The sequence below is a fragment of the Lepeophtheirus salmonis genome, chromosome 5, assembly GCF_016086655.4.
Source record: "Lepeophtheirus salmonis chromosome 5, UVic_Lsal_1.4, whole genome shotgun sequence".
Lineage (NCBI taxonomy): Eukaryota > Metazoa > Arthropoda > Copepoda > Siphonostomatoida > Caligidae > Lepeophtheirus > Lepeophtheirus salmonis.
This window is the reverse complement of record NC_052135.2, coordinates 55,336,898-55,353,778: the sequence shown is the minus strand read 5'-3', so window position 1 is coordinate 55,353,778 and position 16,881 is coordinate 55,336,898. Positions and strand designations below refer to the sequence as shown.

Sequence of the window (16,881 nt, the reverse complement as noted above, 5' to 3'; positions counted from 1 at the left end):
CTTATTTCGTCATTATCTTGGTGTACCTGAGATTTGAATTATTATCAAATAATCTTGATCAATCAATCGAAGTTGATTTTGAATTCAATATTTATCATACTTTTAGGTATATTAACATAAAATATATATCCATAGTCAACCTAAGATTATAAATATTATAGGATTTCATGGATTTTGTAAATTAAAAAAATACTCATCAATTTCCATCCACTAATTTTTTTATCCGATTCTACACCACATATATCATAAGACCAAAGTAATTACATTTCAAAATTAGAGAGTGCATGAAGTAAAAAATAAGTCAAAACTATATTATGCTGTAATGAATTTGATGAGTCCCTAATTGTCTTTTATGATAGAAAAACTGAGCTAGCTACCCTCCCCTTACAAAAATCCTACGAAGGATCCGAAAATAGTCTACTGCTGATTGCTTTATAGCCCAAAACCAAAAATATCATATGTATTATTTTTTTTTTAAATGAGATCAATAATAATGTCGATAATGATTTATAGAAGATAAAAGAGTGAAAAAAGCTGGGAAAACGACATTAATAGAATATATTTTATTTAATAATATTAGATTGGAATAGATTAGACCAAAGATGTCCAACCTTTTAGTATAATTGGCCGCATTGCCACTTGAAAAATTTTAATGGGCCCCAGAACCTAGTAAATTAAATTACATGAAAAAGGGCTTCTTAAAACAAAACTATTAAATACATATTTATTACTAATTCAGGCTAAAAAAAGGCCAATCTGGAAAAACTGTTCAGTGGTGTCCTTTGGATGATATTTTTTGGGGCTTGGTTATTGTGATTGTTTCTTAAATTAATTTTTTTTCTCCGCTGCATAATTTGATCGAATGACCTCCTTTGGAAAATAAATCCTTAAAAAAATATCTTAGCGTATTAAAAAAAAAATTCCTAGAGTTATAATTTTTCAAAAATTCCTTCATTTGGGAAATATTTTTCGTTGTTTGTATGTATTATGCGCGTTCTATTCGTTATGATGACAATGTGACAATTTTGCTAAAAAATACTATTTGAAGTGAGAATGAGTAGTCAGCCGCACTTAAATATTAAGCAGGCCACGGGTTGGACATTCCTTGACTAGACCGAATAAATAAGGATTGACACAATACTACTAATTGATTCATTTTCGATAAAACGATGTTTATTTATAGAATGTAGTTTTTTTAAATACTTTGTTTTAAAAAGAAACATTTCTATCTATTTATAAAAAGTCCTATTCTGGAAATAAGGCTCAATATCATAAATATACAATATCAGTGTTTAGTAATCGAGTCTCTCCTGGGGGATATTTCTTATAAGAACTATAAAACAATCAAGAAGTTACCTTCAGGAAGTGGTATTTCATAACTTCAATATTACTGATACTTCTTGGTGTAAATCCTAAGCATTTCTTAACTGGCCCGGTTGTTTTTTTCCGAATTGGTAATCTGAAGAATATATTTTCATTTCCTTAGGAGTTGTCTTTTTTATTTAATTCCTGAATAGTGAAATCCCTTTCTTAAATAGATTCAGGTATTTTTAAAGCCTGAATTGAACATTCGTGTGTACTCATGAAAGACGAAGTGTAACTTTGAAGATTTGTTGCAGAGTTATAATTGTAAGTCCTTATTGAACTCAGAGTAGAATTGAGGATAGATATTTGAGTAATTCATGCCAATTTCCTTGTTTATTTACTTCTTCTTCACTCACTACGTATCAAAGGTAACTTCCTCTTGCTTTCAAACTCCGCGCACTTTCCACATGAATATATCGTCTGTTCTATTTGTCGATTCAATCCCGGCCATAATACGGACTCCTTCGCCCTTAACTTTGTTTTACTTATGCCCAAATGTCCTTCATGCAACCGATGTAGTATATCACACCGTAATTCCAAAGGTATTACTATTCTCTCTCTGTAAATAACTAAATTACCCCAACGAAAAATGTTATCCTGATATTGATATAACGGTCAAATTCCCTCTGGAATTTTGTTAATATTTTCAGGCCACGCTTTCTGTACACATTCTATCACCTTACGCAGCACTGGATCTTCAATAGTCAACCTTGATATTTCAACTAAACGTTTGTCAGATTCTGGTATGCCGTCGATTATTCCTATAATAATATAATTAATATCAGCTCCAATCCTTTTGTCTGACGACAGATGAGTGATGACTATCCTTTGAGGCATCCTTCACTCTTCTACTCAAAAAATCCGCTATATGTTGCGTTTTTCCTAAGATTTACCTAGTACCTAATATCATAATCGTACCTCTGCATACGTAGCTTAAATCTCTGCATTCTTAGAGGCAAATCAAGTAATGGTCTACTTCCCAACAGACACTCTAATGGCTTATGATCCGTCTCGATTTGAAATAAATTCGGCAAAATATTAGCAAGCCCAAACCACTGTCAGAGCTTCCTTTTCTATAGGAGCATACCTCTTCTCAGCTTCTTTCAGAGTCCGACTTGCATACGAAATGGGGATCCATCCTTCTCCTTTCTTCTGTATTCACACGATGCTCTTCCTTTCTGTCGTATCTTCCCATCGAGTCTATTTTCGAAAGTTCACTTTGAATTTTCTTGAAGCATTCTTCATGCTGCTTGTCCAATACATAATGAACATTTTTTTTAAAAAAAGAGCGAAGTGGTGTCGTCAATTCCGTTATATTAGGAACAAACTTTGATTTACCATTCCCAAATATGAACTCAACTCTCCCACTTTTGTCGATGCTTTTGTCTCTTGAATTGCTTTTATTCTTCCAGGATCAACCTTGATTTTATCTGCTGATATCGCGTAGCCCAAAAAATTTACTTCAGTAACTCCTCGGATACACTTATCCTCATTCAGCTGTACTCTATGTCTCTTTAGAATATCTTGTACTTTGTTTACCCTGGTATCGTGGGAATCCTTATCAATCCCAGTGATCAAAATTTCAACGATATGGACACGCACGCCTTCAAAAGGATCTAATAACTAGCACAGTTTTGCCAGGAAAACCTCTGGTCCACTCGAAATTCCGAATGGGAGACAATTGAATTTATATGGGGGTGATAAATGTAGTGAGGAGACTACTCTCTTCCTCTAAAGGAATATGATGAAATCCCATAACTTCATCCAACTTTGAAAAATAACACCTTTTATTCGAGCTATTATGCTGTGACACGAACCTATTTGATACCTAGGAATCCGAATATATTTTTCAGTTTTTGATAATCCACACATAAACGTATTCCCACAGCCTTCTTTACAACTACAATACGTGAACACCAATCCGTTGAGTCAATAACTTTTTCAATGATACCATAATTTTCTAATTTTTTTATTTCCTCTTTTACGAAATCATTCACAGGTATTGGAACTTTCATTGCTACTAATTCGGCCCATGGGATTGCTTCTTTCTTTAGATCTATTTTATATTCCCCCGGAATACTCGGAAATTCCAAATTATCAATAGTTTTTTTAATTAATTTTAAACCCATAATTTCGCTATATCCCAGTAGTGGTCTCTTTACATTTCCAAAAATTACTCTTCCCTTTAGTTTTCTTTCTCCACATTCAAACTCAATCCACGTTCCGCCTTCCATTTCTATTATATTCCCATCTGGACCTCTTGATTAAGGAATTACTCCGATGTCGATTCTCAATTATATTCTGAGTCCAACAAGGAGTAACACTTATAACTCTGCAACAAATCCTTAATGCTGATCTTGTTCTTTAACGCACTAATGATTACTTTACTTTTATTGTTCTCTCTTTTTAAGAATAAAATAACAATGATAGCAGATTTAAAAAATAAAAAAAAACAAATTTTCAGGTTGCAACTACAAAAAGTAGAACTCCTTCTATTATCATATTTTTCTCATCTTTGCTCATAGAAACAACCTCATTGCCTTGAAATTACATTTTTGTCTATTTGAAATTCTACATGGGGTAATTCATAAACATATGGTTCTTTTTCCACATAATTATAACTCCCTTCCCCGTTATGTGGACTTACATGATTATTTTCTTCACTCCCTCCCAAGTACCATAGAAATACGTAATTGATATCGTGGATTTAGGTCAGATCCCTCGAAGTGAACAAATGGTTTCTGAATGCCTCCAAAGTCAAGAGTATGAGGCTTTCAGAAGGATAATCTTTGTATGCAAACTTTAATAAATAAATATGATATCCATTACGTAACTAGACAGCTGCAAAATTATAATTTATACAATGCATATTACTCGGTCATATAAATATAATTGGTTCACATAAAAAATGCACTAACCTAAAAGTTCATATTTGCCTCATTATTGAATAATTAAATACTACTTTAACTATGAATAAAAATTCATAAATGGAAATGGTCGATATTTTTTATTTTCACATTAAAAAAATGAGACTTATTTTTGTTACACAATAATAAGTTGAGATTAATTGGGCATGAGCATGGATATTTCTATGCAGAAAAAGTAATTTCATATTATTTCAATACTTTTTAGGAAGTGTTACAATCATCCAATTTAAGGCAAGTATGCCCTATTCTGTTCGATAACTTCTTAGCAACGATAATCCAACTTCATAATGCCCTTCTGGTAGAAGTCCTTGTCCCAATTCGTAAAAAAACTAGGGAAACCAATTTTTAAAGACCTCGATTGAGGCCAAATTTGTACCTCAAAGTGCGTTGGTCATAGAAAAGAACAGGTGGTAGTCTGGACATGGTGCCAGGTCCGGACTACATGATGAATTCCTAATAACTTTACATACGAGTTCCAAGAGCTTCTGGGGCGTCATCAAATATCTGTCCGGCCTGGCCTTGTCTTGATAAAACACGATTCCTCTCCTATTCATCAATACTAGTAGCTTCTGTTCGATCAACAGCTTCAAAGGGTCGAGTTGTTCAGAGTAAAGGCCATAATTATTGTGATTTTTTTTTTTTAATTTCTATAAAATTCACAACTATTGTTGTACAGCATGAACCGAAACATTATCGTCCCCGTATTCATTCCACATTTTCTTCGTTGCCTTCACCCAGTTTTTCCCTTTTAGATAGTAAAAATGTAAAATACGGCGAATTTGTTCCTTTGAGACCTTCATACTCATACTTTTATTAAGAAAAAATAAAATCTTTTCATATGCATAATATTCCCATGGGATAACTTTTAGTAAAAATATATTATCTTCAAACATTAATTAAGAGCCATAAAATGGCACAAAAAAGTAAAACGTATATTTTCGTACAAAACACTGCATGGGTTAAAATCGAAGAAGGATGCTATTGTGGGAAAGGCAAATTTGGCTTACTAAAAAGTGGTGAATTGATCTTAAGATGGTTAATAACCCCTGATGTAAAAGGATTTTCCTTTAAGAAAATTAGGGCGTTTCATTATGTGACCATATGATGCAATTTGAGTATACAGTGAATAGGGCATGAACAAACTAAAAATTATAAATAATCTACAGGGTCCGGTCTGTAGCTTGTTATTTAAACTAGTTGTTGTTTTAAAAAAATGATACAATATAAGGGAATTAATGTTTTGAAGAAAAAAATCGTATAATTTTTTCGTCAAAAAATCTTTAAAGAGTAACATTCATTCACATTAAGAGCCCCCTAGAGAGTAAAAGCAAGACTTACTGTTCTTTCTTATCCTAGAAATAACAATGTATGGAGTCGTAACAAATGGCCTGTAAAGTCTCAGCCTTAACAAAGAAGACACGTTCCTTTCCTTAATTATTGGCTTTAATAAATTATGGCTATTGAGCCCCCATATCCGTATTCTCTAGCCGTTTCTGAACTTGAACATGATTTTTTCCATCAAGAAGCAGTGTAAAATTAAAAAAACGAAATTATTTTCACAAAATAAAGAACAGATTGTCTTAAAATTTTGATAGCTGTCTTTTGAAGGTTGGTACTAACAGAAAATACCTTGAATTAAAAAAAAATGAGCCATTTATGTATGAAGCCTGGGACTTTTCAGCCCATGTGTTATAATGTGAGTTATGACTTATAGATTTAATTAGCAGCAAATAAATTTATAATTCATTTTCATAGGATATAGTTGTTTCAAATGTCGTTGTAAAAGTTGCTTACAAATAAGACTACTGTATAATATATAAACAGCGGCGTCTGCAGGATTATATAATTTTTTTGGAGGGAAAACGAGAAGGGTTCGTTATCAAAAATTTCAATATTTTGAAAAAATAATTCAAAAATCCATAGCTAATCACAAAAAATGTCTACTATTAATTTTTTTGGAAAAATAAAAATTCAAAATATGTCGCTATTCACAAAGGATTATTATTTTTTATTTTAATCAGAAATTAATAGCTATTCACAGAAAATTTATGTTTTTTTTGAAAAAAAATTCAAATATTACATTTTTTTGATTTTTTTAAATCCATATCTATTCACGAAAAAATTCAAAAAGTCCGTTGCTTTTCAAAAAAAGTTAATTTTTTAATCAAAAATTACAAATATTATTATTTTTTTTTTGCTCTGTTGCATAATTTACCTTTTTTTAATAAAATAAATCTATGAAAAAAATTTACCCCCGTTTTGCGTTAATTTTTTTCATATTGAACAAAAAAAGTTCTAGTAAAATGAAAAATTACTTAATTTAGAGTGGAAAATCCACCCCCTCTATCCCCTGTGGACGCCCCTGATAGAATTTCTGATGATGCACTTCTATATCATATTTTAAGGAATTCAACGTTAGATATTTCTAGGTTTTAGAGGAATAAGTCAAATCGGTTTAAACTTTTTTAATGGCCTTTATCAATCTCTTTTTCCTTGAGATTCGATGGGAACTTATGTGAACATAATATATTCTACTTTTTATGTAAGCCAAAGTATCTGTTTTACATCTCGTCCTATACAACGATCTGGTATTCCCACAAAAATTAAAGTTTAATAAATTTTAAGAATGAAAAAAAAATAACTTAAAAATAATATATACGAGTATATTAACTTATTAATTGTAGTACACATACATTCAAGAGGAAAAAAACGTACATTAAGTTATACTAGGGCTGGGTATATGGTTAAGCACAAGGAGAGCGCGGTAGCGAGCCATACAGTATTATTGATTAAAGTTTTTTGTTTTTTTTTTTCAAATTAATCAGCAATCTATTATGTTATGATAGTCGAGAATGGAATATGACCTGTTTCTGCTCTCTCTCTCTATATATATAAAATGAGAATTCTCTATATTTCAAATACCGCTAGAGGAGAGTTAATTTAGAAATAATTTAAATTTTTTCATCCATTTCAGTAATAATATTAATTAATTGCACAAAGATACACAGGAAACTAAATATTCTTTATTTGAGAGATATGTTATCACAACAATGAATTGTCAAAGAATGAACAAAAAGAAAAAGGAGGGCATGCAACAACTGTTTTTTCTATTCTAATCTCATCGACCTAAAACTATTATAATTATGTTTAAATTTATGTATATATTATTATACATTTGTAAAAAAAATTTTGCCAAATATAGGTGATAATGCTTACTTCAGAGGGAGAAGTTAATACCACCATGATTTATTTAATAATTAACAAAAAGAAGAAAGTGCACACGCAACAACCGTTTATCCATTTTTAAATTCTAAACAAAGTTTTTTCATTGCAAAAATAACATCCTTAGCTTTAGAAAAGGAGTAGATAATGTTTAAATGAGATCAATGACTTTGTTAATAGATATAATGAAATCTTTCATATACATTAGATGAAAATATAGTTTCCGGACCCTTCTTCAAGGGCAATTGGCACCAAGGTTAGTGTGTATAGGGGGAGGGGGCAGTGTTGCACTCATCCATGGAGTATTAGAGTAGAAAAAAATGGGATCTAAGTCGGAAATTAAAGATTATTTACACTCTAACTTTAAAAAATTAAAATGAAGTCCTTTTGAAAAAATAAAAATATTCATTTTTTTCAACTTTTTAGAAATAAATAAAAATATGACCTTCTCAAAAAGTGTCCAAAAATAGCTCAAAATAACTCAAAAGACTCATTCAAAATACTCTTGTAACGGAGGAGATGGAGTTCTTTCATTGTTGGTGTCAAAAGTCGCCTCTCCACCCTCACAAGGCTCTTTCCACACACTTTTTTTATGGCTCTCTGGACATTCAGTTGTGAAGCCCCAAGATCTATTGCATGAACCCTCATGGACTTGAGGAAATTGGCCTTGGATATTTTCTTTCCATCATCAGGGCCAGTTTGGCCTTTTTGACAGACTCCTTCTTCTTCTCTAACGTTTCAGGCTTGCTGACGGTGGAGTGTAGACCCCTAACTGCTTGGAGGGAGAAAGTGGAAATTAATTACTGAGTTAGTAAATGTTCATATTTCAATGGACCACCCAGTATATCCTTCCTACAAAGTTTCATCAAACTCAATACTTAATTTTTTCTGTAATACTGGTAACTAAAAAAACCGAAGCGAAAAAAAAGCTCCATTCAACTTCGTTGTCCGAGGTATCATCATCTCTATCTTATTATCAGGTACAATTATTATCAAGAAAACCACCACCTGTATATGTAGTGTATGACGGCATTATCTAACTATCACAATTTTTATTGTATTTGTTATCTCCTTATTTTCCTCTGCACAGAGTTCTGAAAACATAATGCAAGAGCATTTTTGCCCACAGGCTGAACCCCAAATTTATTATTGTTATTTAAGCCGTACAACACGAATATGACCATTAAAACTTTCAATTCATGAAGGTTTTCCCTTTAAAGCCTTTTTTTTTTTAAATCAAGTTTTTAGGGTATAACTAAGATTGAGTGCCATATTTCGACATGAAAAAATGATATATACGAAAATCAAAGTAAATAATAAATTGATAAAAACATTTGAATATTTAAAAAATGAACTGTTTATTACGTTATCTTGATTATATTGAATAAAAAATGTGTATAATCTTTAAAAAAATCGAATAAGATGAAGGACCTTAATTAGGGTGTAATATATTTTTATTTTTCTTCAAATACTTTATATCATAGCTGAGCTTAAAGAATAGACCTTATATTTCAATTTAAAAAAAAACGCCTTTATAAAAGGTAGATTTTGATTGATTTATGGTCAATTAAGTTTATATTATTTATTTAAAAAAATATAAATATAATAAGCTGGTTAGTTTGCCTGAATATAGATTACATTAATTTTTCGACAAAATAAATTAATTACATAAGAGTCTATATAATTACATATTTTATATGTAAAAATCTATTAATTGTTTTAATTCCCTTACATATAAATTATGTAATCATATAGACTCATAGGTAATTATATTTTTTCGTTGCAATATTATTGTATATAAAAATGTATAGCTACGTTTTTAATAAAATAATACAAAGCAGTATTTATAAACTATAAGGATTTTAATATAATGAAATTTAATTCATTTTAAAAATTGTGTAGAAAAATAATAAGAAATAAAAGTTGATATGATTGACTTATTTGGCTAACTAACCGACGATTTGGGGCCTTTTTCTGATTTTTTTGAAGGCAAGGTTGTATTATACAATAATAATAACGATGTGTCTAGGGCCAGCCCTAACTAATTTAGAAACCAAAACTAAGATTTGGGATGTCACAAGGAACTGAATGACTTGGTCCCGAACTTTCTTTTATTTAATTATAGCAACTGGACATTCCGAATACTTAGAATCAAAGAAATAAATCAATTGCACAATCAAAATACTCAGAATCAAAGAACTAGAGCAAATGTAAATTCAAAATACTTAGAATCAAAGTAATAAACCAATTGTACATTTAAAATACTTTGAAATAATAAAATAAATGAAGGAATTGCACATTTATAACACTTAGTAAAGAGTAGCCTTTCATATTTAAATTAGTGATGGGTCGATTCATCGGAATCAGAGAATACGGTGTTTTTTCTGGAGTCAGCATTGGGAAAATAATGTGTAATTTGCGATTCCGATTCTTATTTATTATTCGTATATAACTATTTATTACTTTTCCAAGTTATGAAATAAAAAAATATAATATATGAAATTTAATTTAATTTTTCAAATAATTTTCGGTGAATAACTAAGCATTTTTGGAATATTTATCGCATGTTTCTCCAAAAAAATTATATTAGAAATTTAACTTTTGAGATTTTTTGAAATTCTAAATTCCATAGCTATTTACATAAAATTAAACTTTTTCAAAAATGAAATTTTAAATATTAAATTTTTGGAAAACAAATTTCTAACCAAAAGCTAGCCTCTCGTTTTAACCTTTTTGATACAACATTTTTATTTCAGCAACTCAAATCACTTGAAGAAATTTAGCCCTTATTTTTGTTTTTTCTGTCCATTTGATGTAAATATAATCAAACCTGCTCCCCCTTTTGACACTCTTGGAAATCTAACATGTATAACAAGGCCCCAAATCGTCCGGTAGTTAGCCAAATAAGTCAATCATACCAACTTTTTTTATCTTCTAGATAATCCCAAGCTATCATTGTCTTATTATTTCAACCAAGTCTTCTTGACACCATTTAAAAAAATATTTTAAATTAACTCCTAATATTCATTACCCAGCTGACAAAAAATCCCAAATATAACTTATGTTACGCTTGACTAGGATTTCAATTTTCATGCTATTACGTTTCTTAAGAAGGCATTTGTCTTATTTTTTATCATATATCCTACATAGTGTAAAAATAATTTATGTGTGTGTTTTGTGAGTGATGTATGTCCCGCTTAGAAAAACAATAATATAAACGCATTTGCTTAAAAAACAGAGACAGATACAGACTTTAAACATACAATAAAAGTTAGGTACGTGAGGCTATGTTTAATTGTGATCGGACCAGATTCCTGGCCTCTGGAGTAGAAGTTTGATTTTTTGCCTATAAATTGATTTTTTTTTAAATAAAACAAAATGGATTCCCCGTGTCTCAAAGTTTTTTTTTTAAAGGTATGAGTTGTCAATTCTAAAATTCAACAAAAAAAATAATCCCAAAAAACGAATTATTGTACTAACAGAACGTATATTAAATATGAATTAAAAAAGAGAATTAGGAAGAGAATGAGAGAGTTAATCTTAATATGTATCATCCATCTTCAAAGAAGAAACATGGAAAGTTAGCAATGACAATAAATAAATTATATGATCAAAAATTTGAAAAAATTGCTTTATTTTTACCAAAAACAGAATTTATACATGGTCATATTTTTTATGGGGATGATATAATATTTTTAAATTAATGAATCGAAGATTTTATGGAAAAATACGTATAAAAAACGCCCTCGGGATAAATTATTTTCTTTAACTTAATGTGCCTAGGTTAGCATCTCGGTTGTTCCTAGAGAAGTTCATATACATGATGTATATGAACTTCAAAGAAGATTCCTAGGTCAGATGGAGTCAATCGAATACCATAATGTTTACAGTGCAACTCCATCTGACCAATTCAAGGAACATTAAAAAAAGCTATTTTTTTCGGTTGATTAATTAATTGAAGATTTTGTGAAAATTCATATAAAACTATCCTTTTGTCTAGAAAAATTGAAACGTCAAAATTTTCAAAATTATTCGTTCAAATTTAGTCTCTGCCAAAAAATTTAACTCTCAACTAATAGAAAAAAATTTTTTAGTCTTCCCCCGGAAAAAACACAAAAAAACTTAGGGATCCTGTACTTTCAAGAAGAGAAGCTTAGGGGTTTGTATTGTTTGTTTGTTTTTCCTGATTTTTTTTCTTGGAGCAGCCTCAATTGTACCACAAAAGCTTAGAAATATGATATATAAAGGATCCTTAAAAAAATTAAATCCCTCTGGCTATAAAACATTAAATATATTTTACCCATTTGATGTTGAAACTATCCGATTTTAGAAGTACATAGAGCTGATTTTGTTTCAACCCTCCTGGCAACAAGGGTTGCAAGATACAATAAAGGTAACGTCTATAATACAATGTGGAAGGATATAGACTGATTTACAAAAAAAAAAAAATAAAGATTGGAAAATAAATATTCTATATAATTTTTTCATAGTACTAGATCAGGGGTCGGGAACCTTTTGGGCTGAGGGAACCATGTACACAACATATTTTCAAATGTATTTCTGTGAGACCCATATAATATATTTAATACTAAATCCAAGTAAATATGTGTATTTTATGGTAGACCAACACTTTTTTTAGAGCAACAAGTCACTGAATTACTTTTAATAAAGCGCATAACATCATGCATGTCGTATTCACTTGTTCATTCACATAATAGGAAATCAGAACTAAACCAGGGGTGTCCACAGAATTATATATACATATTTCAAATAATTCAAAAAATAAAAATTTATCGAATGACATTTTTTTTCGAAAATAAATCCTTAAAAATCATTTTTACCCCTATTTTCTTGTTGAAATTTGTTCTTTCGGCAAAATATTTTTTTTTTTTTTTTTAAATAGAAAAACTTTCTATCTCCTCTTCCTTAGCAGACGCCCCTGATAACGTTGTGTCATACTGAAGATAGCAACTATCAGCAGAGTTGCTACACTATTTTTAACGATATCATTTCTATTAGTAAAGATATGACTGCGAGCCAGATGCAGGCATAAAAAGAGCTACGTACATCTGCCCATGGCCATGGGTTCCCAACCCCTGTACTAAACCAATAATCTTCTTAAATACGTCGTCATAAATACTGAATAAGATTATTGTTTTAGGCTAGAATTTGTATATTTTTTTATTGACAATATGAATACCCATATTGAGTTAATCCAAGTCAATACCTATTTTTGGTGAGTCATTGTCGTATGATGAGAAATGAAGTAGTATAAAAAATGAAAAATGGAGAGATAAGATTTCTCTTATAGATTTTATTATTAACAATGTATATGCTAATTTTGTGTGGTTATGTTCAAGAATGTGTTATATTGTATTATCAAAATAAAATGGAGACTTATTTGATGAAGGAATATTTCGGATTTGAGTTGCAATATTTCTACGAAAGGGTCTTGTAGTTGAGGCCCTAAATCTGGAATTTCCTCTTCCGTTGAAAAGTAAATCATCATTATCGCCATTTTGATTGAATGCGCCTCGATTTGAAGAGAAAGAACTACTACCGCTTTGACTATTTCTATTTGGAAGAACTGTTGAAGGAATAAAACGATTGGGTCTGTCATTGAATCGCGACGGAGATGTGGAGAATCTTCCTCGAGAATTGACTAAATTGGGTCTGATGGTTGAAGAAGTTGTGGATATTCTATTGGAAAATGGGGTTCGAGTGGGAAAGCGAGTGCTTGGATTGTTGGTTGTGACTCTACCACGGATATTTTGATTGAATCTTGATGAAGAGGTTGTTCCAAAAGGCGACGAGGTAGGTCCTGATGACAAACTGTTCCTTATTCGAGGATTATTTGGGCGTCGATTTGGAATTCCAATGTTGTTACTGGATGGATCAAGGGTTCGAATTGGAGGATTTCGAGAATTTAATGAGTTTAAAGGAATGTTTTGTCGAAGTCTTGTTCTCAGAAGAGGAAGAGAGAGTCTTCCACCTTTAATAAGATTCCAATCATTCAGTGATAAGTAAGTTATGGTTGGGTGATATCCGGTTTCATCAGCATAATATACAACAAGCTACAAGAGGAACAGGAAAAACTTGGATTTTATTTCCTATTATGAAATAATACATACGTGACCAATCAACACAAAAACAAGCTAAAATGATTTTTTCAAAATGAGTCAGGATTAGTGTTGTATCAGTACTTATTTAGGACTGAAGAATATAGTCTAGTCCACTTCAGTCCTAAATTTATAAAGTTTTGGTCCTTGATGACGTCACTCAACTATATCTATTATTTTCAGTTCGATGGTTTTAATGACTGGTCCGAAGGACTGATAGGTCCGGTCCTAAGATCGGATTGGACCAAATAAATCAGGACCGGCAGAACACTATTCTGCATTATATGTGTATTCATCGACTAATTATCGACAATTTTTATTCACAAATTATTAAGATAAATCCATTGGAGATGCTGTAAATGACATTTAAAGTAGCAAAAACTCATTACCGCAATGGAAAAATCAGAAATTGATTGTTTGTATTTGAAAGGTCATATCGGGATCAAATTAAGACCCATAAATCAATACAAGTTTTTAAACTATAATTAACACTCTTGGGTATCGCAACTTATCCCAGAAATATGAATAAAAAGCCTTCAATTGATATAAATATGTTTATGAAATATTAGGCTGTATGTATACTATTATAGGACGTAAAAAAAAAAGATAAGGCATTTCTCTTTTTTAGGTTTTTGTTCCAGATTGTTTTTGTATTAAATTGCCATCATAAGTAAGTAATATTACCTGAACTCGACCATCTGGAAGTAGCACATGGTACTGTCCTCGAACTATACCATCCTCTCTTTTTGATTCGTAGTGGCCAAAGTCATTCTTAAATTTAGGTTTGTCTACTGTGTAACCGAATTCATATGTCTGTTTATTCCCAAAGGTCTGCAATGAAGAATATTTATTAACTTTTGAATTAATTTTATATTATAATTTGTCTAATCATGGAAAACCCCACAAGTGAAACAGAAGAGTCTATTTGTGCATAATTTGGAATGATTATTGTTACAAATAATAGCAGAAGTGTCTTGTACTAATTTCTGCAAAATACTTAATTACCGAATTGTGACATTTTTTATCATGACGGTCACGTAATTTTGAGCACTCGCAACAGCTCTGCATGCGCACGTAGGACGTTTTTTGTATTTTTGGGCCTAGCCAGAAGTCTTTGGCATCAGTTAAAAAAAAAAAAATAGGATGGATCAACGAAGTATTTATTCAACAATCGTGGAATATGCAGAGTGTCCTTGTTCCAATCTGTGCCGGACGAGACAATGTTGAGATTACTTACTTCTTAAGCCCGGAATTCCGAAATTTGCTGGTGGAAGGTCATTCGTACAGCAACAAGCCTCTGCTTCATGAGACACTGCGAAGAAAAAGTCGACCAGGTTGTTACATTTTTTTTTTTTTTTTACTTTCTTAGACTCAGTGTTGGGCCTCCAACCCCTCGGACCTCAATCCCATGGACTTCTTTGTCTGGAGTAAAGTTGGGCAGTACACTAACACATTCTCCTGAAACACTAAATCCGGGCTGATCTCCAGGATCCCCAAGAAATTATGAAATCTGCCAAGGGAGACTGTCATGAAGACCTACTCTCGTTTCCGAGGTCGAATCGAGGCGGTTATTGACGCCAAAGGCAATTTTATTGAATAATAATAATTTTTTTTATTCAGTTTCATTTGGGATTGGTTTTCATTAAAATCGGATGATTAATTTAGGAGAAATTCCATCTTTCAAACAATGTTGGTTTTAAGATTATAGATAATTTTAGTTTCTGATTGCAGTAATGGATTGTTTTTAGATATGCCCCGAATAAGTTACATTTGTAGAGCACTAAGCACAGTTAACAAAACAAATCTATAGTTAAAACATTATCAATTGTTAAATTATAAATTTGGAAAATGTCTTGGAAAAGAAGAAGTATTTTGCGTACGGTTCCAATCAAATTAAAACACGATGAGTGACCAAAAACTTCAGATATCATTGGTTAAAAAGGGAATTTATATCACCATTTGACAATGTCTAACTTGCCTTCTCACATCAATACAGTGAAATATTGTTCGAGGAAAATTTAAAATCACTATATGTAGTAAAGCAACCTCATACTAAAATTAGTTAAAATCTTTAAAACGGCCGCCGCGAGTTTTGGAAATACTAAGAATGAAGCCAAAACTATCTTTATAATTCTGAGACACTTAAAAAGTTTTAATTGACAACTTCATACAATTTTATTTATTAAATTACTTCCTTTTCTCTTTTCACAATTTTTACTCTAAAATTATTTCTCAATTATTTTTTTGTACAAGTTGCAACCAAAAGATGAGAACAATAATTTTAAACGAAGGATATATTATAAATCTTTTAATTTTTGACTATTTCAATAAAAATTGCTTAAATATAAGTAGTCTTTGGCACACTATATAGTTCAAATGTATCATAAATACATTGAATAGATCTAAATGAAATGATAGTATCAACGAATAGATGGTAACTAAAATTATCCATGTTTTAATTAAGTAATGCATTTTAAAGCATAGAAATCGCAACTTGTACAATGTCCTTATACAAGTTGCAACTCGTACTTAACTTAAACACCACAAAATTGTCAAGGTTTGTGACAATGATCAAAATAGTTATCGTTCTGTCATAAAATTTTAAAATGGTAATCCATTTGTCTTTTTAAAATTTTAACTCTGGCAAATTCGACAAAGGTTTTTTTATAAGAAAAATGAAAAATAATTTTAAAATTGTCTAAGTTAGTCAAAAAGCCCCTTCCCCTTCCACAAAGAAAAACCCAAGTCATTGCTCTTAGAATATGTAATTATTTTTTTTGTGTCTTTGGATTAAAAAAAAAAAAATCAAGAAATTAAATTTTTTTGGGAAATTTGGATAATTTAATTTCTTAATTTTTTTGGAAAATATTTAAAATCTACAGCTATTCAAAAATTCAACGTTGTTCAAAAAATATTTAAAATTTGAAATGTTTTTCAAAAGTCCACAGCAATTCAAAAAAATCCCCAAAATTCAGAAAATAAACTAAATTTTTGGGGGAAAATTTCAAATTTTTTATTACAAGGTAAAAATTCACCCTGTGGGCACCCCTATTATCCAGACAGGAACTTACACTCTGTAACACTCGTTGAGCTTCAACAAAGGAAGTGGATAAGATAACCACCAAAAATGTAAAAGTGGGAACACTAATTTTCAATGATTTTAGGATCATGTTGAAATTCACACTATTCTGTAGTTTTGTGATGATTTGATACAACTGAATGAGTGTGTTTCAACACAATGAATGTTT

The 16,881-nt window shown here is 30.7% G+C and overlaps 1 protein-coding gene across 1 annotated transcript; it reads right to left on the bottom strand.

Annotated features, from left to right (window-relative positions):
- Window positions 1-12,793: 12,793 nt before the first annotated feature.
- LOC121118579 (uncharacterized) lies at window positions 12,794-16,881 on the bottom strand. Its single transcript, XM_040713158.2, has 3 exons — window positions 16,705-16,881; window positions 14,318-14,464; window positions 12,794-13,588 (listed from the first exon to the last, which is right to left on the bottom strand). The coding sequence occupies exons 1-3, from the start codon at window positions 16,801-16,803 to the stop codon at window positions 12,881-12,883; spliced, it is 954 nt and encodes a 317-aa protein (XP_040569092.1). The 5' UTR covers window positions 16,804-16,881; the 3' UTR covers window positions 12,794-12,880.

Coding starts and splice junctions, on each gene's coding strand:
- LOC121118579 (XM_040713158.2), bottom strand. CDS start 16,803: ATGATCCTAAAATCATTGAAAATTAGTGTTCCCACTTTTACATTTTTG. Junction 14,465..16,704: donor CTCAACGAGTGTTACAGAGT/GTAAGTTCCTGT, acceptor TCTTCATTGCAG/ACCTTTGGGAATAAACAGAC. Junction 13,589..14,317: donor TTCCAGATGGTCGAGTTCAG/GTAATATTACTT, acceptor TTCCTCTTGTAG/CTTGTTGTATATTATGCTGA.